The 23,500-nt window shown below is 40.3% G+C and overlaps 1 protein-coding gene across 4 annotated transcripts in view; it reads right to left on the bottom strand.

Moving 5' to 3' along the window:
* Positions 1-23,500, bottom strand: part of AOAH (acyloxyacyl hydrolase) — a 109,771-nt gene that overhangs the window by 47,096 nt on the left and 39,175 nt on the right. For all 4 annotated transcript variants that reach the window (XM_045005809.1, XM_045005811.1, XM_045005810.1 and 1 more), the window contains exons 7-12: positions 18,690-18,760; positions 16,374-16,434; positions 15,812-15,882; positions 13,639-13,687; positions 12,286-12,334; positions 10,981-11,075 (exon numbers count right to left, since the gene is read on the bottom strand). In XM_045005809.1, coding sequence (XP_044861744.1) covers positions 10,981-11,075; positions 12,286-12,334; positions 13,639-13,687; positions 15,812-15,882; positions 16,374-16,434; positions 18,690-18,760 — 396 coding nt within the window. The remainder of the gene's footprint in view (positions 1-10,980; positions 11,076-12,285; positions 12,335-13,638; positions 13,688-15,811; positions 15,883-16,373; positions 16,435-18,689; positions 18,761-23,500) is intronic.

The following is a 23,500-nucleotide window of genomic DNA, read 5'->3' as shown; positions in this document are numbered from 1 at the left end:
AAGCTATGCTGAAATCAAGTGAGCCTAAACCAAAGAACCTCCCCTCGCTGTGGGGGAATATTTTACAAAGGGGAGTTCGACACCTAATCCTCATCTTAGCCTATGAAAATTTCCCCCATCTATACTAAACATGATGGCTGAGATTTCCAAAGCCACCTAAGGGATTTGATCCGGGATACACAGTTCCCATTCAGTTTAATGGGGATTGCTTGCTTGATTTTAATGGCAACTAGGTGTCCAAGTCCCCATGGCAGCTTTGAAAATCTCAGCCTGTGTTTCTGTGCTAACAGCATAAATAAGTAATTATTAAAACTGCAGACCCTGTTTCTTTACCTGTTTAAAATTCCTAATTTGCAACACTGCAATTTAAAATTAGCAAAATAAAAATCCAATTTCTCAACAAAACAGTATCCTGAGGACCAAAACGTTTGCTTATAGAAAATAGCAAGAACTTTGCAGGGCATGAGACTGAAGCTAGAGCATGGATGGTTCTGTACCAACAATATTCAATTTCAGCAAACATAGTGCCTGATCCAGCTCCCATTGAAATGGCCAGATTCCCATTAACTTCAATGATGCAGGAGCAAGCCTGTAGTGCACAGTTTTCAGACTATGCTTTCTTCATGAGCTAGGCATCTAAAAAGTGAGGAAAATATTTCTTGCATGAACAGATATGAGACATGAATGTGAACCAATTATTTCATTGAAAGACCAGAGCCACTCTGCTCTTGGGTAAACAGATATTTATTGCATCACAGCTAGATTGAGGATTTATTTTGCTCTTGCTACAGCATGAAATCAAAACCTACTGAGTTCAGGAACATTTATCTAAAATTCAACTTCCTAGAAGAAGTGTCACCAGCATTTCAGACCAGGACGGTATAGGGCCTTTATCTTCAAAAGAATCACCTTTCAAACGAGATTTAGAGGTAATCTCCTATCCTAGACACATTATAATAGGAAAGTGCTGCATTTTGTAAGTCAATTCTAAGCAGATGGCCAGAGCAGGAGGAGGGCAATATCCTTTGCTAGACACGAGAGTCTTTTTTAAACATGAGTTGTTCAGAAAAGCCCTCCACATAAAAAAAATCTACAGTACTTTTCCACTTTGGTTAACCCCCTATAAAGACATATATCTCTGTGCTATAAACTTTGTATTTTAGTGTCAAAGAGACAGATCACCCATGCTGAATGTTTCTATGTGGGGAGGGGAATTAATACAGCACAAAACATGCTAGACCCAAGATCCATTGATGGGAGTGAAGCTGAACCTGAGTTGTATCAACCTTCCTTGCCCTGTCAAAGATCTTCCATGTGACCTCTGTATATTTGAGGCTCTGGTGATTTAAGGGTAGTGTGTCTGAACTGATAATTAGGGCCCTACCAAGTTCATGGTCCATTTTGGTCAATTTCACTGTCATAGGATTTTAAAAATCGTAAATTTCATGATTTCAGCTATTTAAATCTGAAATGTCACGGTGTTGTAATTGTAGAGGTCCTGACTCAAAAAGGACTTGTGGCTCTAGGTCATCCAGCCTGCAAGCTGCTTAACCCTTTCTGGCCATGAATTATATTTTGTACAAGATTTGCCGCAATTATATAGCAGTGGTAGCAATAATGATTTGTAGGATTATATTTTAGACAACGTCACACCTGTGGACATTTGGAGGAGAAGAGGTCTGTGATGTTATTGACCATATAGAATATGGTTGCAACCAAGGTCCTGTAGTGGCACCAAATCTTATGTAAAGGGGGTCATATAAGGTGTCTAAGAGCAGGTTATGGGTTGCTGGTTATGATTATGCTGTCTGTATGTATGTATCATTTTGTAGTTGAAGTTATGAATATTGGCTCTATACTGTCTGTATCTGAAATTTGTGCTGTGCTTCTGGGAAACATCCCAGACAAGTTGGTGTTAGCTTTGCCTAGCCTGCTTGATGGCCCATTAAGGACCATCAGCTACACAACTGACCCATTGAGAGAAGGCAGATACTCCTTGTAACTCAGCAAAGTATGCTGGGACTTGCCCATGTGATTCCAGGCTCCATTTTGCTGTAATTTTCCACAGTAAGGACAAAGAAGTGTTCTTACACCTGGAAAAAGCCTATAAAAGGCTAATGCCTCATCTCCATCTTGTCTTCAATCCTGCTTCTTACCTCTGGAGGATCTTTGCTACGAACTGAAGCTCTGAACAAAGGACTGATTGACCCATCCCAGCTGTGGATGTACTCCAGAGACTTGATTTAAACCTGCAGTTTATTCCATCACTGCTACAAACCTGAACAAAGAACTTTGCCATTACTGTATATAATTGATTCCATTTAAGCAATTCTAGCTCTCATCTATTCCTTTTATGAATAAACCTTTAGATTTAAGATTCTAAAGGATTGGCAACAGCGTGATTTGTGGGTAATATCTGATTTGTATATTAACCTGGATCTGGGGCTTGATTCTTTGGGATCGAGAGAACCTTTTTCTTTTATTGGGTTGTTGGTTTTCATAACCATTCATCCCCAGGACAAGTGGGACTGGTGGTGATACTGGGAGACTGGAGTGTCTAAGGAAATTGCTTGTGTGACTTGTGGTTAGCCAGTGGGGTGAAACCAAAGTCCTCTTTGTCTGGCTGGTTTGGTTTGCCTTAGAGATGGAAAATCCCCAGCCTTGGGCTGTAACTGCCCCGTTTAAGCAATTGGTCCTGAATTGGCATTCTCAGTTGGGTCCCGCCAGAACCGCATTGTCACAAGGTCATACTCCCATCTGCCTCTAGTTTTCAAACCATTGTCCCTTGCTGTCACATGATACAGTGGAATCCCTGCAGATTTTTTGCCACCTGCACTCAGTTCTCCCGGGAATTTTCCTGTGGAAAGGCATGATATGGGCCAGAGAGTTTAAGTGTCTGTCCTGACTTTCATATTATTGGGTCAAAATTTTGAAAATGGGATGCCTAATTGTAGGTCTCTAAAATCCATATTTAGACATCTATGGGCTGATTTTTCAGAAGTGCAGAGTAATCTGCCGTTTGCATTGAACTCAGTGAGGCTGTGGATGCTCAAAACCTCTGGAAAAAAAATCAGATCTCTTCTGTAAGTGCCTAAATATAGATTTATCTACCTAAATTTAGTCATCCACATTTGAAAGTCTGGGTCTCATTTATGCTGCTGATAGTTAAATTATCCAACATAATAACCTGAGTCTTCTTAAGTAAGGAGATTTGATCTTTTATTCTATAATTCTCCTCTGGTTCAACCTGACTTCCACTGCATGGCAGAGCAGGAACAGCCAGCATAACAAGGCCCAACAGACATTCCTCAGAGTCTCTTAACTAAACTCCCAAAGTCTCTCCTGGAAAATTCTTCCCTAATCTAATTAGCTTTAAAACAGCAGTTAATAGTCTCCCGCAGTGTGGGTTGATGAACTGAAGGGTGCATGGAATTGCTGTAGACTGTAAACTTCATCATTTAATAAATCTGAAAAGGCTGCATATTCATTTCCCACGCCCCCCAAGATTTAAATACTCCAGGAAAAACATTTCCTTTGTGAACTTCCATCTTTGAGTCATTTTGGGAGGCAATGAATGTTGGGAAAAACTGGTCAGTAATTCACTTTTCCAAGTATTTATTCACAGCAGGGTTGAAGGGATCAAAGCAAAGTGTATTGTAAGAAATTAACAGTAGCTATGTGACATGGGGAGCTAAGTGGTGCAGTAGGTTAACGCACTAATCTTTTTCCCACTGGAGGCCTAAATTCATGTTCTTGCTGTGGTCTCAATTAAGGATGATTTTGGTGGCATTAGGATGTGACTAGCCTACTCTCTCTGTGTTCACAACCCAAAACCACATGTGATTAGCAATTCCTGCTCAACAAAGGCTTAGAATTGGAAGTGCAGAGAACTTTTAGGTTAAATTTTAGGCAGGTCAACAAAGCCCTGTAGGTAAAGATGTGCACTACTTGAACTCACTGGCATTGGCTCAAGATAATGCTATTAGCCGTTCCTTTTCACATGCACCAAAATTCACCCCAATTTAGCCACTCATTTTTGCTGTCAGAAAAAACTCACATGTAGTGTGTATATTTAATTTTAAATATTAACTTTAATAAATTTTTTAAATCTTTTCACAAACAAAGTGATCAAGTGATAAGAGACATGTTGCTCATTGGCTTTAATCTACACTCTCTCCCTAACTAAAAACTAGTTTCTTTAAACGAAAGAAAAATTAACAATTTTCCTGTACAAATTCGTATTCAACTAGAATTTCATTTAAACATGTACATGAAGTATATTTAACAATAATATTTAGCACTATATATCTTCAAAGTGCTTGAAAAACAATTAATATTCACAACCCCCTTGCAAGGTAGGAAAATTGTTGTTACCTCTATTTTACAGATGGAAACACTGAGACACAGAAATTAGATGAGAATAAGAGTCCGACAGGATTAGCCCTCAGGTATTCACTGCTCCCAGTCCTATACTCAGACCACTAGGCTACAATGTTCATTCTCATGATAAACTACAAATCAAATCAAATGTAATTATTTCAACTGTTTGAGCAAAGATGTTTAACTACATTTAGCATGCCATGCGCCGTATAATTCTACATTAACGTTTAACTGTCCTATTTTCCCAGGTTGGTAGGAGAGTTTGCTTAGGGCACAGTAAAAAATAATTTGTTTCTGTTATCCTGAGCCTCACGGAGCCATTATACCTGTGCAACATGAGGGCAAAGTGAGTATAAAATCATACCAAAGCAGAATAGTAGAATTTTACACTCATTTTGCACTGGCATAAATAACTACATGAGGTGCAGGGCAATAGAGAATCAAGTTTTATGTATACAAATCAGCATGCCCAAACTTTTAAAAGTTTGATTGGAGAGCTTGGATACTGGTACAAACAAAAGGACACACAAGCCTAAGAACAAGGGCTAGCATATGAAGAAGTCACACTGCCAGCTAATGGGGCTGCTCCCATGTTTTGTCTGTTTAAGGTCTTAGGTTCTATCCCTACATATAATGCATGGTGTCTGAGGTTTTATTTTTTTAAATAAGCATTTCTTTCAAATTCCACCATAAGTTCGCCTTTTAAAAAGTTAGTATGGCAAGTGAATATGAAAGGTGTCAGCTGGACCATGAAAGGTGTCAGCTGGACAAACACAAAGTCTTCTATTTGTCATCACTCTCCTGCTGATGTTTGTTAAGCCTGACCTAGAGAGACCACGTCTAGGAATAAAAGGATAGCACAGTCTCCATGTCCACTCTGTCCTTGAGCTCTCTAATGAGCCTGCCAACTGGCTCTGCAGAGGGTTTTGTCTACCCGGTGCTACATTGAGAAGATCAGTCCATTTCACATACTGGCCACTCAACAGTTATCAGACAGTAACAACATTCAATCCCAGCCCAACTGGTCTATATGCAAACCACTGATTTAGAAGTGAAAGCTTCTATATCCTGTTATCATTCCCCTGACCCATCCAGTCAGGGGAGGATTTAAGTGTGGATCATTGAGTAAGCCCAGTACTCAGAGAAGTCCAATGCCCCGCCAAAATCAGAAAGCAGTACTGAGTCAGACTAGAGTACAACAGCAACAGTAGGAGGTGTGCCTCACAGCGGGTTACTCCCAGCTGCTGCCTGCTCCTAGGAGACTAACATTAGCACCAGTTGAGGGTATGAGGACAAGAGGCATTCAGATCCCTAATATAAATCACTTTGTGACCCAAGGGAACAGGGGAGGAAGGGAAAGCAGCAGGCACAGTGCCTCCTAACTAAGAAGAGGTAGGACCCGCAACCATATTAGTAGGTACATACGATGCCACCGTGGATGCAGCAGGCCTCCCTTCAGTCCCTCAAGTCATGACTAGCAAATGAGCTGAGAGGCGGGGAATTGTGGGGACACATGGTCGCACCTGGGCAACTGAGGCATGTTGCTGAGCTAGGGTGCCATGCTGCCTGGAAGAGTGTAGACTGGCTGGCAACTGAGCAATGAAGGGGAAGGGCACTCGACTGGCACCAGAGAGAGGGGGAGGCTGACAAGGATGAAATGGAAGTTACAAGGGAATCCGTTTGATTCTGGTGAGAGCAGGCCTGCTTTGCCTGGGCACAAAGCAAGGACCAGTCGGTCTGTGATGGGCTGGATTGGATGGGACTGCACTACTTGAGTAGGAAGAAAGTTAATGAGCCTTTCAGAGTTTGGGGAGACTAATAGGGATTGCTTCATCTGGGCCGGGAAGAGACAGAGAGAGAGGAAATGTCTATTTCAGGAATGAGGTGGCTGGAATGTCTCTCTAGGAGAGACTGAAATTTTGAGGAAGCCCCACAATGTTGGTGCCTCTGAGGCTCAGATAGCTTTAATCCACCCCTGCATCCAATCCTCCAGCAAATAGTTTTTTAAATCAGAAGAAGCTATTGGATTAATCTTAACTATGCTAGGGTTAAACCTGTACAAATAAGAAACTGGGTAAGCCTGACACATCTTAAAACAGATGCTGTCAGTGTTTTCCCCAGGAATTGAAATGGGTGTGTGTGTGTTCGAATTTACAGAGTCGGGGGGTCAGGGCCGATGAGGGGTGAGACCGTGAGGGTGAAGGTGGGCTGTATGGCACCATAGTGAAAACTGAAAAATGTTTTATGACCATTTTATTAGATTTAACTCATGTTTTAAAATCATCACACAAATTAAAGTTGGCTACTCAAGCCTTCTATAAAGCACTACATCTACATCCATCTTGGTTTCTTGTTATAATTTTGCACAACTCTGTTAATACACTTCTTGAATGCAATGCATTCATCTTTGGTGGCTTCTCGTGTGTCTAGTATTTCCATTCCTTCAATTGATATGCACATTAGTTCATTCACATGATCAGGCAGCTTCTCTCAGACCACAAAATTCTATTCAATGATGAAAAAACACTCAACTGTAGTTGTTGTGACTGGGAGTAGCAAGAGATGAAGTTCTACTTCTTTCATCCCAGGAAACAGCATAAAGATCGGTTCAAGCCACTAGTGATGATAAAAAAGAAGTTGAAGTCAAATCTTCATTCATCATATGATAGTCCACTCTGAGTTCAAATTCTCTGTTTTGTCCTGAGCACACGGCAGCCCCATTGCTGGTAGTGCCTCACTCCATTCAACTGTCAGTGTTTTATAGGACAGGGATCTGTAAAAGCTACGTAGAGGTTGAGTAGAATCTAGAAGTCGCAGTTGTAGATTTTTAAGAATCAAGTTTGTGTATTTTTTTAGTTGTCTTAACAAACACTTCTTGTCCTCTTCACTTAAGGATTTAATATAAATGCCTTCATCAGTCAACTTCTGGACTGAAGTCTTTGCTTCTTCCGGTACTTTTTCAATGGATAGCTCTCTGATTGATCCAAATGTAGCTTCTATTGCTGGACAAAGATCTACTACTGTTGCAGCAGATGCCTGGATGGCATTGTTTAATGACCCAAGTGGTTTCAATAGTAGACTTACAAGAGAGAGAATAGCAATAGTCTTCTCTGAATGCAGTAGCAAAAGTAATCCACCAGCCTCACTACTTAGATCCATCCCATCTGGTAGATACTTTCCAAAGTCAGTAATAATGGCTGGAGTAATTTTAAGACAACAGGCAAGGATCACTCATGAAAAGCCAGAGCGTTTTCCCAGGTTGGACTAATTTGAACTTCAGTCCCAGTATATCGTCTATATTTTCCAAGATATTCAGTCTTTTTGGGCTCTTGATGAAAAAAGAACATAATGAAGACATTAAATTTATAGCTTTTTAAATGTCTTTTGAAGAGTCTGCAGCTTGTACTAGTGCTAGTTGGAGTAGATGCCTCTGCAGTGTGTATAGGAGAGATTAGGGTTACACTTTTCTCTGAGTAAAGCTTGTACTCCATCATATTTTCCAGAGAAGTTTGTAGCTCAATTAAATGCACAAGCAGCCATCTGTTTGGGGTCCAATTGATAAGCATTTAACTTTTCTAAGATGGGGGTTGTCACAGATGCAGCTGATGTATCTTTTATAACGTGAACATCTAGAAATGCATCTCCTGGCCTACCACTCACATCAAGATAACGTACACAATGACTTAATACTTGATACCCATTTGCACAGTGCATTCATCAGCCATGTATGCAGATTTTTTGAATGTGAGAGAGTTCTTCACTTTTTCAATTGTTGAGCCTTTCACTTTTGCACCAAATGCTTCTAGCCAGTCAGTTGAGTTTCTTGCAGAAAGATAGTGAGCATTTGCTGGTCTTGTTTGGAACCAGTGTTCAACTTCAGGATGAACAAGTGACAATGCACTTTACATTGGCCTCCAGTTTGAAGTGTGTGGTATCTCTTGCCTAAATAGAAAGCACGATGCCACAGTCATGTTTGTTTGCATGAACTGTGTTGTGCTCCAGCATTCTTAACAGCCTCATTAACACTCTCCGGTGTTGTCCTTGGTCAGTGGAGACTCAGAGTTCAGAGGTGCTTTCACATGAGTTCACCTCCCAGGTGGGGGGCAAGAAGGCACCTTGCTCGTTCCTCCAGCTGCTCACTGTTCACGCTACCCACTGTTGTTCGTTGTGCCACCGTTCACTCCATCGTTCTGTTGCCAATGGCCCTGCGCCATCACCTTCTGCTGCCACCTGCCACTGTGACCTCCGCAAGTTGGTCTCTTGAGGTTCAACCTGGCTCTCAGTGATTTCAGCTGAGCTCTCAGTGGGGGAACCTCGCTGCTAGTGCAGACTGGGCCGTATCTTCCACAGAAACACTGTCCCACAGCAGGTCTAAGCACTTAGACCTGATTATCAGTGATTTCAGCTGTAGTGGTCACAAAACAAAAGACTATCTATGGAGCCTAATCAGCTCTGTCTTTAAACAGTGGAGAGGGGCAGGTCAAAGAGTGCTGGTGACTCAGGCAGACCATCAAGCAAAACACCTGTTCCCACCCTCTCTCTTGATGCCCTCAATCAGCACAGGCTACATACAGTTCTACTGCCCTTTACTCCTACAATAACAATATTTCAGTACCCCCCTGCATTCAAATGATTTGTAACCCAACCCAAGCCAAAATCTATCACTTGGGCAACACAGCTCTGTTTGTTGGATACCTAGGTAGATTAGGTGTGAATGTAAATACTATCTGGTCCTGAAGCCTTGCCCCCCATTCCCCAGCTCATCACTAGCTTTCAGGGAGAGCTCATTTAGACTTTGCTTAAAAATCATAATTTGAAATTATTAGGTTGGCCAACATCACCGAAATGAATGTTTTATTGTCATAAAAATAAAAGCTGTATAAGGAAACTAGTCTATGTTCATACTTTTCAAATCTATTATACTTTTTCAGATACATGTATTTTATTATATACTTTATATGCTTTTAAAGTGTGTATTAATGTTTAAATTTCAATTCAAATTTCCAAACAATCACTAAATTGGCAACACTGCATATAACTAGTTCACAAAATGGAGGGGAGGGGTGTTGGGGAAATTCGGGGGGGCTGTAGCGAAATCCCTGGATGCTGTTAACCAATTTTTGTTGCATTTCATACAGAAAATATGCTCTGAATATGAAAGGTTATGGGCCAAGTTTCAGCCTAGAGAAACTGTTTATAGAAAAATTCTAAAATCTGAACATCAGTGATTTGTAATAGAAATGCTGGCAGTATAAAACTGTAGCTTGAATACATCACTTTATTATTGTATTGTTATTGTCATCGTCATCATCATCATCATCACCATATTTATTAGAGAAGATCATCTTAATTATCATTACCACTAATTCATTATGTTCCTTCATCAGCTCTGTCATCAATGTCATTCCTATAATCATCTCTTTGGAATAATCATCATTCCTATAGTCATCAAACTACTAACGAAGAAAAACAACTGCTAATCTAGAATATTTAAATCAGTTTGGCTTTGCAAATGAAAGATGGAAAATGCATACAATTCTGATTGAAATTTGCAAGCCTCCACTAATGCTGTAATTATTGGGATTGAATATTTTTTTAAAAATGGCACATTTTCCATGTTCCTCTTCCTCTGGGGCCAGTGTGAGTTTAGCATGCTACAGAAAAATTCAGTCTCTTTGGCTAACTTGTGTCACTTCTGAGCAATCCCTCTGCTGCTGACCCAAGTGCAGTGCCGATATATTCCAGAGGGATTAATATACAGCTCTTCTCAAGTAGAGGGTCAAATCTGTGCAACACAAGAATGTTCAGGAAAGAATAAAGAAGAATAAAGAGGAGGTGTGGGGCATCTTGGAGGATTGCCCTTCACCAAGTGGAAATTTTTGTAAAGTGACTTACTCCTCTTGTCTTTTTATTCCACCTCAGTGAATGGCATTGCAATATCTGCATCCTTAGCATAATTTACATTCGGGCTTTTTTTCCATTTGAAAAACATGGAGATCATGCTGAGATATGCTCCGAATGAAGAGCCATCATTATGGTATCGATAGAGTACCCTGTACAATCTCTTTCCTTTAAGACTAGTGTAATGAATACGAGTCCTACTGACTTCATTGAGTCTGCTTAAGTAAATAGTATTTAATGTAGGAAAGGATTCCAGAACTGGGCCCACTGATAGCAAAACAACATTTTCCTTTTGTTCAAGGCGTGCGTTTATAAAGCCAAATGTCCAGGATTCTATCTCCTGTGCAATAGTGGAGCTTTGGGGCCAAATTCTTTGCTGACCTAACTCTACTCATGTCAAAGGAGTTCATGGCAGCAAAGAATTTTCACCTTTATCACATAAATTTGGTGTGTTTTTTTGTTTGCTTTTTTTTTTTTTTAAAGAACCCCTTGGCAGTGTTTTGGCATAGATTGGGATGTTTCTCCTTCTTAAGACGCTCTAGAATTAATTCCAATGGAGATTTCCTCCAAAAATGTGACGGATTTCCAAAACAAAGGGCATTTTGCACCTGTTCTCTTTTGGCACCTCTCTAATAAGAGAGAAGGCAAATATCAATCCGAGGCTGGCACTGCTTCAAGGATCAGAACAGAATTCCTTACCAGAGACATCTGTGCTGCTGTCATCCATTCAGGAGGGATGTGAAAGTGAGCTCCAGCTGAATCTCCCAACAGAATGATCCCCTTGGACTCTGCATCTAATAAGTACATTTCATTAATAGTTTTAAAATTCCCTTGGCCTTTGTCACACTGTAAAGTGAATCTCTGTATAAAAAACAACAAGATTAAGATAAAAAGACACGGCTCTGGTAGATTCAGTGTGTAAAATGGAAATAGGGCATTGGCCACTGTTTGTGTTTGAAATGTGTTCATTTCAGATCCTAGAATGGGAGATTTTCACTCCATCTGCACCAAAAGCCTGCCTAAACAGATGTGCCAACAATCTAAGAAAAACAAGTAGGCATGCTGTATGAATAAGAGAGAGAACTTCTTGCTTAATGAGAAAGATTCCCATAAGATTTTATTCAAATTGTTATTTTAACACAGGCTCTGCTGTGAAGCTAACATTCATTTTTCTACCTATGGAATATTTACTAAAAATACTTAAAATCAAACATTTAGAGAAATCAGAATACTCAGGGAATTGGTAATGACTCATGTTAAGAGTAGATTTGTGAGTCAGGGGCTCTCAAGGTAATTTCATTGGAACAATCTGGCTTTTTAATAATTAATGTCACTTAGCACTTGAGTGGTACTTTCTGTCTAAAATGACAAAGAGCTTTGCAGAGGAGCTTTTCACCTTTCAGTCACTAATTTAATGCGAGTCAATGTAGGTTTGAAAGTTGTTATTATGGTTTCTTAATATTAGTATATTAGAATACTAGTGAATCTATATCTATATCTATATATGGCCTGAGTCGTTAGTGTCAGTCCATTTCCTAGTGGATAGATAACCATACCAGGAAAAATATCATCACTACAACTGGCACCATTATTAGCATTTCCAGCAGAGCGATGGACTGGATGTGCATAGAAACTAAACTGTCCTCTCACTCCTAGAGGGAGTCCCTACAAGTTCAGCTTGAGGCACATTGGCAGGATGAAGAGGAGTCTCTTCTGCTGCTGCCCTCGCTGGACCAAATTCCAATGCTCTCAGCTTGGTATCTTTCAGCTCTAAAGTCACTTTTAAAATCATTTTTCTAAACTGATAATGATATTATAACAGCACATGCCCTTTGAGTTTTCCCCTCACGTTAAAGCAAAGAGTGAATTTGCCATTTTTGTCATTATAAAGAAGCTGTGAAATCTGTCATCTTTTCTCTGGATTTACAATGATCATGACTATTTGTATAAAAACATATGTAACATAAGTATTGTATTAGCCATGTATTACATTTAATGATTTACCTTTACAGAATTTTTTCTCATATGGAATTCCATCTTTTGGATCTACACCCTGTTAGAGGAGAAAAGGAAAGAGAAGTCTATTTGATACCTGCAAAGTGGCAGCACAAATCAAATAGTAGGACTATCATTTGGATTATTGACTTTTCAGAACTGTCACATCATAATAATGTTGATTTAATTCAGTAGATGTTTATTCATTACATTAATTCTCTGATAACTAAGTTTTTTGTCTGGGAGTTCCCTTTTTTTTTTAAATAGCGATCACAAGGAAGTTTAAAGTTCTTGCTATGTCACTGGAGTTTTGTGTTAAATCCAATGTAAATCTAAATAGCATAGGTTTCAGAGTAGCAGCCATGTTAGTCTGTATCCATAAAAAGAACAGGAGTACTTGTGGCACCTGAGAGACTAACAAATTTATTTGAGCATAAGCTTTCGTGGGCTATAGCCTCAGGCTGAGTCATTACACTACTTGAATCTGTTTCCTTATGATAACTATCCTTACACCTCTTGTCAACTGTCTGTAATTGACCATCTTGATTATCACTACAAACGTTTTTTTCCTGCTGATAACAGGTCATCTTAATTAATTAGCCTCTTAGAGCTCATATGGCATCTTCTCTGTATGTATATATATATACTCTTCTTATATGTTCCATTCTATGCATCCGATAAAGTGGGCTGTAACCCACGAAAGCTTATGCTCAAATACATTTGTTAGTCTCTAAGGTCCACAAGTACTCCTGTTCTAAATAGCATAATGTTTGAGAGATCTCAAACATCATGCTGTTTTGATTTACATTGGATTTGATGTCTCGTGCAAATGCTGCACTCATAAAACTGATATTTTTTCCATATTCACCAGTAGATCATTTAATTTCCCAATGGTTTCGAGCTATGCCTGTGGAAGCACTATTATTACTTCAGTGAATTCTCTTTTGGATGTTGCACTCACAGACTGTCATAAGGTGCCTGAAACTTTGGCAAAACAACACCTCAAAACAAAACACCAGACCGGGAAAACACTTGCATATTTGGGTTTTATTGTTACAAACCTGAAGTATGGCGAGGTTTCCTGCCTAACAGTCATGTTTCAGAATGTTCTGGATGCATCTCTTCAACCACCCACCCACCCACAATAGTATCCTTTATTCACAAGGATATTCTGCAAGTAGACCAAGTGACTTGCGATATCAGTGGTATTACTTGCGATATCACAATCTGGTATGCAAATGAAATTAGTCTAAACACTTACAGACTAATTCTAAAATAGGGGGGTGGATTGGTGGAAGAGAAGAAGAAGAGAAGGGAGTGGGAATCAGGAAGAAATTTTAAGATTTAACATCATTTACTTACCCATATACCATTACAGTTAGAATCCCTTTCCACATCCCAGTTATCTGGGCTAATATAGAATTACAAAAAAGTGATATGGCATTAAAAAATAATAAAATAGGATTAACGATAAAATGCTTTGTGCTTTTCAAGGAAACCAGCCTCCTTGGTCCATTTTCTATAAGAGAATCATGTCAGACCTTGTGCTCCTTGGAGGTCATCAAACAGTCAGCATTTTAAAGGAAATAATTAAAAATTTCAACTTGTATATAAGTTTTTCTTTTCAGAATTTAAGAGAAGTGAAATTCCCCCCAAAACACATCAGCGATTTAGAACCCAATTCTACAAGATGCTGAGTAATGCTAACCCAGGGTACGTCTACCATGGAGCTGGAGGGGTCATTTCCAGCTTGGGTAGACATCCCCACAGTAGTATGGTAAAAATAGCAGCGTAGCTGCAACTGCATGGGCATCAAGATCATAGAATCATAGGACTGGAAGGGACCTCGAGAGGTCATCTAGTCCATTCCCCTGCACTCATGGCAGGACTAAGTATTATCTAGGCCAGGTGTTTGTCCAACCTGCTCTTAAAAATCTCCAATGATGGAGATTTCACAACCTCCCTCGGCAATTTATTCCAGTGCTTCTAGCTGCCCCAAGTACAATCCCATCTGAAACTGTAGATACATATTTGGAGTAGCTAGCCCATTCTGGACATGTGGCTACACTGCTATTTTTAGCATGGCTATCTTGATCAGAGATATGACAAGCCTACCTGAGCTGAAAATTACCCCTCCAGCTCTAGTGTAGACATAACACAAGTGTTTGCAGTCCCCACTACCATCGAAGTTAACTGGACCTTCCCTTTTTACCCCTAGTTCACCCCTATTTCAAATCTCATCAAATATCACTGAGGGCCTGATTCAAAGCCCCATTGAAGTCAATGAAAAGACTCCCATTGACTTCAGTAAGCTTTGGATCAGGCCCATCATGTCCTACAACTGGCTCATGCTCACTTTACACTGTGGCCCTATTTAAAGTTTCTCCTGTGTTCACTGTGGGTTTAGAAGATTGTTTCTGCTAACACAGTTGTGCTGCGCAGTGTGAGTGGAACATAATTCTGCTAAGCCTGTATTTTTAAACTATTCAGGACTTGGCTACTACCAAGATTTAAAAATAGCTCTGAACTATGCCCTGTTGATGCTTGGTGGCGCAATCATGCGAGCAGAAACCTTTTTTTAAAAATGATTTTGTAGCATGGGGTAAAGTAAGGGGCAAAGAGGGCCTTAGTCACAGACACACAGTTCTCCACTCAGCATGTGCATGTAAGTCCCACTGATGTTACTGGGAGTTATTTACCTAATATAGGGGAAAATATCACTTACATTGAATTTATGGCAATGTTAGTGAGACTAGAATCTGGCACTGTATCTAAGCAGTCATCTCTACGTAGAATTTCCACCCACTTCAGTAGGAGCTGCACATCTGGACTGAGGGCTGAATACGACCCCCAAATACACATGATATTCATACTTGGACTGTTTCTTCTTTCAGTAGGCCCATTTTTGCTTCTGCACAGCTCCCACTGATTTCAGTGGGAATCTTGCATGTGCATCTGAGGGCAGAACATTGCACAGTGTGTGTATGTTTCCTCCTTGCATCAAGGTATTAATATGCCCTACTCTGTGTAGTTTCAATTGCTCTTCTGTAATACTGTACCAGCATATCAATATATCCAGTTTCTAGTGAATAATCAGTAAATAGGAGCTAGCTTTGAAGATGATAAAGGGTCAAAAGGGCCTAGTCTGCAGAGGTGCAGAGCACCTGCAATCACCAGTGACGTCTAGGAGGAAGTGATGAGAAACTGTGTGGTCTACTGGATTAGGACTCAAGAAACTGGGATCTAGTCCAGGCTTTGCCACTGACTTGCCATGTGACGCTGATTAAGATCAGTTCACCTCTCTGTGCCCTCCCCTCTCAGCCTCTGTCTGTCTTTTCTATTTAGACCATAAGCTCTGTGTGTCTATACATCACCTACTACCATTGGGTTCCATCTTGATTGGGTCATCTAGGCTCTATCAGAATACAAATTAATAGATGATAATAATAATAATGCAGATTCTTTCAAGATTTGACCAAAAATTGTAAAATATTTCTTTTTAACATGAGTATCTAAAAATAATTAACAAAATTACCGTCTACCAGGGTACACTGTTGCTTTTCCTTCATTGCAGTCTCTGCCTCTCCAGTGATATCCCCTCAAAGTCTAAAAGCCAAGAGAAGCACAAAAAGGATGTTGTTCTTATTCTTTTTTTTTTTTTTTTAATTTCAAATATCTAAAATGAGAGTGTAACTCAAGGTGCAGGAATAAAGCCTGGTACATGGGTTTTATTCCAAATTACCAACACTAAGCTTTAATAAATGACACTGTGCTAATTTTGATGCAGAAATAAGATATGCTGCCAATTTTAATATTTTTAAATGACTTTGCTTCACCATCTATTAATTCAATAAATATACTACTCAGTGGCAGAGCAGTTTGCTTCTGCAGACAATGCAGCTGTTGCCCAAAATGGCATAAATGAATGATTTCTTCCCCTTTCCCCCAAAAGAAAATTATCTTCTATAATAAAAACTGCTCTCACTCGATTCCTATGCTCTCCCATGAAAGAAAAAGGTTTTGTACAAGCTAGAAGGAACTTCAGAGAGATTCTTGTCAATAGAGGATTATCCCACCAAAAGAGAAGCTTTACTTACTGGGAAAGCACTAAACTTATCTCCATCAAAGTCTTCATATGGTAAGTTATTTTTTATGGCGCTGTAAAAAACACCACAATACTTTGTTTCAGAAACAAAAATACAGTAAAGAGATGCAAATATACAAGCTGTTTGTTAATATATTATTAATTTGTCACTCCATGTTCAAGCACAAGTATCTGCATTTCAGGGTATTGATTCTGCATTTCAGGGTATTGATTTCAGTCACTTTGTTCTCAGTTAAATGGAGTTACACATGGATAACAGCAGAATCTAGCACTAAATTCCTAAAATAAAGTAGCAAATCAAATCTGTAGTATAATTAGAATAGCTTCTGAATTATGTAAAGTGACAGCATACTGGACCCATGGATCCTGTAGTTCCACACATTATGACATCTGTCCTTGGCTAGAGAAACCAGATCAGCACCTGTCTTCAGTGGTGAAACAAGCATTCTTATGTATTGCTTAGCAGGTGGTGTTCTTGAAATGACATGCTAAGAATCCTCTCCTTGGGAGGCTAAGCATATGACCTTCAAAGAGTTTCCAACCTCTTGGACGCATGAGATCTTCTGAATCAGGGTAAAAAAACTAAGCTGCTGCTCCTAGGCTAGGTGGTTTCAAATTACATTTTTCTGAGTAGCAGCCGTGTTAGTCTGTATCCACAAAAAGAACAGGAGTACTTGTGGCACCTTAAAGACTAACACATTTATTTAAGCATGAGCTTTCGTGAGCTACAGCTCACTTCTTCGGATGCATAGAATGGAACATACAGACAGGAGATATTTATACATACAGAGAACATGAAAAGGTGGAAGTATGCATAACAACAGGAAAAGTCTAATCAATTGAGATGAGCTATCATCAGCAGGAGGAAAAAAACTTTTTGAAGTGATAATTAAGATGGCCCATAGAAGGTGTCTTAATTATCACTTCAAAAAGTTTTTTTTCCTCCCGCTGATGATAGCTCATCTCAATTGATTAGACTTTTCCTGTTGTTATGCATACTTCCACCTTTTCATGTTCTCTGTATGTATAAATATCTCCTGTCTGTATGTTCCATTCTATGCATCCGAAGAAGTGAGCTGTAGCTCACGAAAGCTCATGCTTAAATAAATTTGTTAGTCTTTAAGGTGCCACAAGTACTCAAATTACATTAGCATCAGGCACCGAGAACCAATGGAGATAGGTTATGCACATTTTTATTTGGACTTGTCATCCTGGTTCTCTGTGCACTCAGTACTTTGAAAGTACTGCCTGCTTTAGGCTAGTTCAGTCTCTGTGACTAGTGTCAGTTGAAAGGAAATGGTACAGATCCAGAACAAGTGCAAAGAGGAAAACATATTCTGCCACATATTGGTCAGGGGAGGGAATTGAACAGTGTTGATCTGGCATATATTTTACAGTGTGTATGTACATTTTGGCTCCAACTACCACTATCTGACTCACAGAGCTAAATCTTCTGTTCTTCCTGCTCATAATACTTCTGGCCTTGACTTAATGGATTTTACAGACTCTTTAGAAATTTTCTACACAGATCACCCCAACTCCTACTATTGATATTTGAGGTTCACTCACAAGAGTGGAATTTTACTGAATAAATTGGGCTGGGGAATAGGGTCATCCTAAAAATACTTCATGTGTTCCTATCCCTTACTAGATATGCTTCAAGTGTTCCTCCTCCAACTCGTAAATTCTCTGCTCCAACAGATGCTCTCTGAAAATAGTAGCCCAGTTGATGCCCAGTCCTACGTCCCTTTACTGAGTCTCTAGCTTTAATGTATATGTAACTGAGCATTTTCCCCGTCCACTTCTTATCTTGTGCCTTTTAGAATTATATAGATGCTGCTTGCTGTGATCAAAGGAGAGCATGTTTCTCTCCAGTGGGACAGGAAGCACAATAACTGGGTGAGTGACCAATATGGACAAGTCTCTTGGAGACAGGAAATCTGAGAGGAAAAGTGGTACTAGATGATAACCTGGCTTGTGGACATGGAATCTGGGTGGGAAGATGCCAGGATACCCCGAGTTTGGGACAGGGCCTGCATGTCCTCTTACCGCCACTGTCATTGTGCTTTTGTTTTCAGTACTAAAAATACTCAAATTCATTTCCAGCATCTTCTTCTAGGAGCAATATGTACCTTAACTGCTGTACTTTCTAAAGAATGTTTCTGATGGAAAACAAGGTTGTCAGCTACAGGAGGAGAACAAAGCCCTTTTAAAGCTGAAGATTTTTTTTTTGTTTTAGTTATTAAAAGGAACAAGTGCCCCAAATATTATGAAGTCGGCCATTAAGGACTGGAAATATCATACATACTATTTAATCTTCTCACACAGCTTGACCAGAACGGGAAGTGCACATATACTTGAAAAGCCGGCTGTGTTCTTCTAGGAAAAGAGAACAGTGCATTAGTTCATATAGCTCATGTACTTTCCAGCTGCTTGTGTAATGGTTGTCACAAAATTAAAGGGGATGAACAATTTCCTGGGGGAAAATGGTCATTTACCAGGATTATTCACTTTAATAAAATCAGTGTTTTATAAACCATCTGCATCTTGCATGAGAATAGAACAAGTGACAATGATACTTACCAGGAATTGTGGAAGTGTTCATTGAACATAAATCTTGTTCCTGAATGCTCAGTGGGAGTTTTGGGTGAGCAAGGGATGCAGGGTCAGGCTCAAAAGGAGGATAATTTAAGGGGATGAATGTGTACATAGTGCATCCATTGGTTTTTAATGGGATTCTTACATAGAAAACCAAGGGCAGGGCCTTGTTTACCACCTGTAGAAAATTATGCTCCAAGGTAAATCCATTTTACAATACATGACCTTCATTGGAGACAAACCAAATGTGGAGGATAATGAGTAATCCTAATATCCCAGAATGAAGTAGCACTTACTGGTACATGCTTACGTCAAAGAAATACTCACATAATGTAAATGGGGCATTAATTTAATGCACATGTTGCTAGTATGACCTACCATATATTCAAATGGACTATAAATATGAAGGGCTAAAATCTTTTGTCAGTGCACAGCCTGAGTAACTGGGCTGTGGGCTAAGGAGGTTTGTAGGGTGTAAGCATGAACAGCTTGAACAACATCTTTTCCTCAGGCCATGGAGGATGATTATTGTTGTTATTATTATTTTCAATACTATAGAGCCTAGGAGCCCTAGTCATGGACTAGGACCTCCTTGTGTTAGGTGCTGTACAGAACAAAGAGACTGTCTCTGCCCCCAAAGAACTTACAATCTAAGTATAAAACAAGAGACAACAGATGGACAGACACAGGAGCGGCGCCAGAGTTTCTGGAGCCCTAGGCAGAATTCAGGGGGCGGCATTTTGTGCGCTCCCCACGGGGCGTGCGGGAGCTTCCAGTTCCGCTCCCATCGTGCCGCAGGCAACAGTGGCAGTCATTGAGCTGCTCAATTGCCTGCCGCTGTTTTCCGTGGCACGTTGGTGGAGGGTCCTTCTTCGGCGGCATGACAGGAGTGGAACCGGAAGCTCCCGCGCGCCCCGTGGAGAGCACACAAAATGCCGCCCCCTGAATCCTGGTGCCCTAGCGACCGCCTAGGGTCGCCTAATGGAAGTGCCAGCCCCAGGGGCGGCTCTAGGATTTTGGCCGCCCCAAGCAGGCCGGCGCACCGCAGGGGACGCGCTGCCGGTCGCCGGTCCCGCGGCTCTGGGGGACCTCTTGCAGACATGCCTGCGGAGGGTCCGCTGGTCCCGCGGCTCCGGTGGAGCATCCGCAGGCATGCCTGCGGGAGGTCCAGCCGAGCCGCGGGACCACCGGACCCTCCGCAGTCATGCCTGCGGCAGGTCCACCGGAGCCGCGGCACCAGCGCACCCTCCGCAGTCATGCCTGCGGGAGGTCCGCTGGTCCCGGGGCTCCGGTGGACCTCCCGCAGGCATGACTGCGGAAGGTCCGCCGGAGCCGCCTGCCGCCCTGCCAGCAAAATGCCGCCCCACGCGCGCGCTTGGCGCGCTGGCGTCTGGAGCCGGCCCTGGCCAGCCCTGGACAGACAGACAGATGGAGGAGTACAAGGAAACAATATTGGTCAGCATGGCAATCACAGTCACAGATCCACCAGTCCCATCCTACTTTAACCCCTAACTTATCTCTCATGGTGCTGTGCTCTGCAGCATACAAGAGGACTCAGACCTCCTGTGTGGGATCCCTGCATCCTGACTCCCAATACTGTAGCAGTGCACCAGTTCTGCTGTGTTTAGGACTCAACATGCCCCTGCTGGCAGGGATTAGGATGGAAGGAAACAGATTTGCTCAAGCAATAACACATGATTGGAAGGTAACCACATGTACTGGGTGCATAGTGAATGGCCAACTACCATCAGCATCTGATATTCAATAAATTCTTGAATTGCCTATACATCAATGCTAGGAGCTGGGTTACAAACAAGAGAAATTGGAATTGCTTATTTATGATCATAATTAAATCTGGTTGTTATTACTGAAACCTGGTGGGATGATTCACACTATTGGTGTTAAAATCAATGGTTATAACCTATTTAAGAAGAATTAAGTAGGCAAAAAGGGAGTGGGAGTGACACTCTATGTCAAAAATGGTATTACTTGTTTCCAGTCACTGACAACTTGGAAGAAAATGATCTTGAATGCTTCTGGATCAATGTCCAAACAGATAAAGCACAAGATTGGGTATTAGTTCATGTCTGCTACACACCATCAAATCACACAGGAGAACAGGATGACTGCCTTCTTACACACCCAATCTATAATGTCTAGGAAAAAAAGCTGTGTGATCATGGTGGACTTCAATTTGAATGACATATGCTGCCAGAACTAAAACATCCTTGTAATTTCTGAACATTATAGATCACAATTTCCTAACTCAAAAAGTGTTGCATCCAACACAGGGGAATGCTTTATTAGATCTGTCCTAACAGTCAAAGAAAAACTGATCACAGACCTAAAAATTAATGGTAGCTTAGGTACAAGTGATCATGACTTGGTTACATTTATAATGTGCAAGCAGAATAAAGTTCAGATCAGTAATATATATATATATATATACTTGATGCTTTAACAGGACTAATTTCACAAAGCTGAAAACAATTATGAGCCAAATCAGGTAGGAGGAAGATAACTGGATTGGGAATTATTTAAGAACACTTTACTAGATGCCCAAAAGCCACGATCCCACATTAGAGGAAGAAGGCTGTACTGGTTAAAAAAAAATGGTATAGAGGGGAAGTGAAGGCAGCTATTTATATATCTATACATATACATATACAGAGATAGATAGATAGATAGATAGATAGATAGATAGATAGATAGATAGATAGATAGATAGATAGATAGATAGATGCCTTCACTTCCCCTCTGTACCAGATGTGGGACTATGGCTTTTGTGGCATCTAGTATATGTATATGTATGTGTATATATATCAAATGGAAGAAAGGGGAAGTGGATAGTAATGAATATAAATCAGAAATTAGGAATTGTAGAAAATTGATAAGGGACACAAGGATAAATCTATGGCCAGCAGAGTTAAGGACAATAAGAAGGAGTTTTTTAAATATATGAGAAATAAAAAGAAACCCTGACAATGGTATTGGTCCATTACTAGATGGAAATGGTAGAATTATCAATAATAATGCAGAAAAAGCAGAAGTGTTCATAAAATAGTTCTGTTCTATATTTGGAGAAAAAACTGATATAGTCGCATTGAGTGGTGATAGCACTTTTTCCATCCCACAAGTATCTCTGTGGGATATTCAACAGAAGCTGCTAAAGTTAGACATTTTTAAATCAGTAAGTCCAGATAACTTGGATGCAAGAGTTTTAATAGAGTTGGCTGAGGAGCTCGCTGAACTGTTAATGGTGTTTTTCAATAAGTTTTGCAGCACTGGCCAAGTTCCAGAAGGCTGGAAGAAAGCTAATATGCCAATTTTTAAACAGGCTAAACAGGATGACGTGGGTAATTATAGCCTGTTAAGTCTGACATCAATCCCAGCAAGATAATGGGAGCTGCTGATAGGGGACTCGATTAATAACGAACTAGAGGACGGTAATGTAATTAATGCAAATCAACATGGGTTTATGGAAAATAGATCCTGTCAAACTAACTCAATATCTTTTTCTGATTAGATTACAAGTTTGGTTGATTAAGGTAATAGTGTTGACATAATTTACTTAGACTTCTATAAGGCATTTGACTTGGTACTGCACAACATTTTGATTAAAAACTAGAACAATATAAAATGAACATGGCACACGTTAAGTGGATTAAAAACTAGCTAACTGATAAGTCTCAAAATGTAATTGTAAATAGGGAATCATCATCAAGCGGGTGTCCTTCCAAGGGGGGGGGCCCTATGCTATTTAATATTTTTATCAATGACCGGGAAGAAAACATATAATCATCACAGATAAAGTTTGCAGATGGCACAAAATTGGAGGAGTGACAAATAATGAAGAGGGCAAGTCACTGATTCAGAGTGATCTGGATTACTTGGTAAACTGGGTGCAGCAAGCAATATGCATTTTAATATGGCTAAATGTAAATATATGTATCCAAGAACAAAGAATGTAGCCTATATTTACAGAATGGGGGATTCTATCTTAGAAAGTAATGACTCAGAGAAAGACTTAGGGGTAGTGGTGGATAATCAGCTGAATATGAGCTCCCAATGTGATGCTGTGGCCATAAGAGCTAATGCAATCCTGGGATGCATAAACAGGGGAATCTCGAGTAGGAACAGAGAGGTTACTTTATCTCTGTTTTTGGCACTGGCGTGACAGCTGCTGGAATACTATGTCCAGTTCTGGTGCCAACAATTCAAGGTGCTAATTGGAGAGGGTTCAGAGAAGAGCCACGAAAATGATTAAAGTATTAGAAAACAGGCTTTATAGTGATAGACTCAAAGAGCTCATCTAGAAAGAAAGGTATAGATAATAGGACAGAAAATATCATGTTGCCTCTATATAAATCCATGGTACACCCACATCTTGAATATTGTGTGCGGATGTGGTCGTCTCATCTCAAAAAAAGATATACTGGAATTGGAAAAGGTTCAGAAAAGGGCAACAAAAATTATTAGGGATATGGAACAGCTCCTGTATGAGGAGAGATTAATAAGACT

This window comes from Mauremys mutica, chromosome 2 (genome assembly GCF_020497125.1).
Source record: "Mauremys mutica isolate MM-2020 ecotype Southern chromosome 2, ASM2049712v1, whole genome shotgun sequence".
Lineage (NCBI taxonomy): Eukaryota > Metazoa > Chordata > Testudines > Geoemydidae > Mauremys > Mauremys mutica.
Note: the sequence above shows the minus strand (reverse complement) of the source record. Positions and strands in the feature narration are given on the sequence as shown.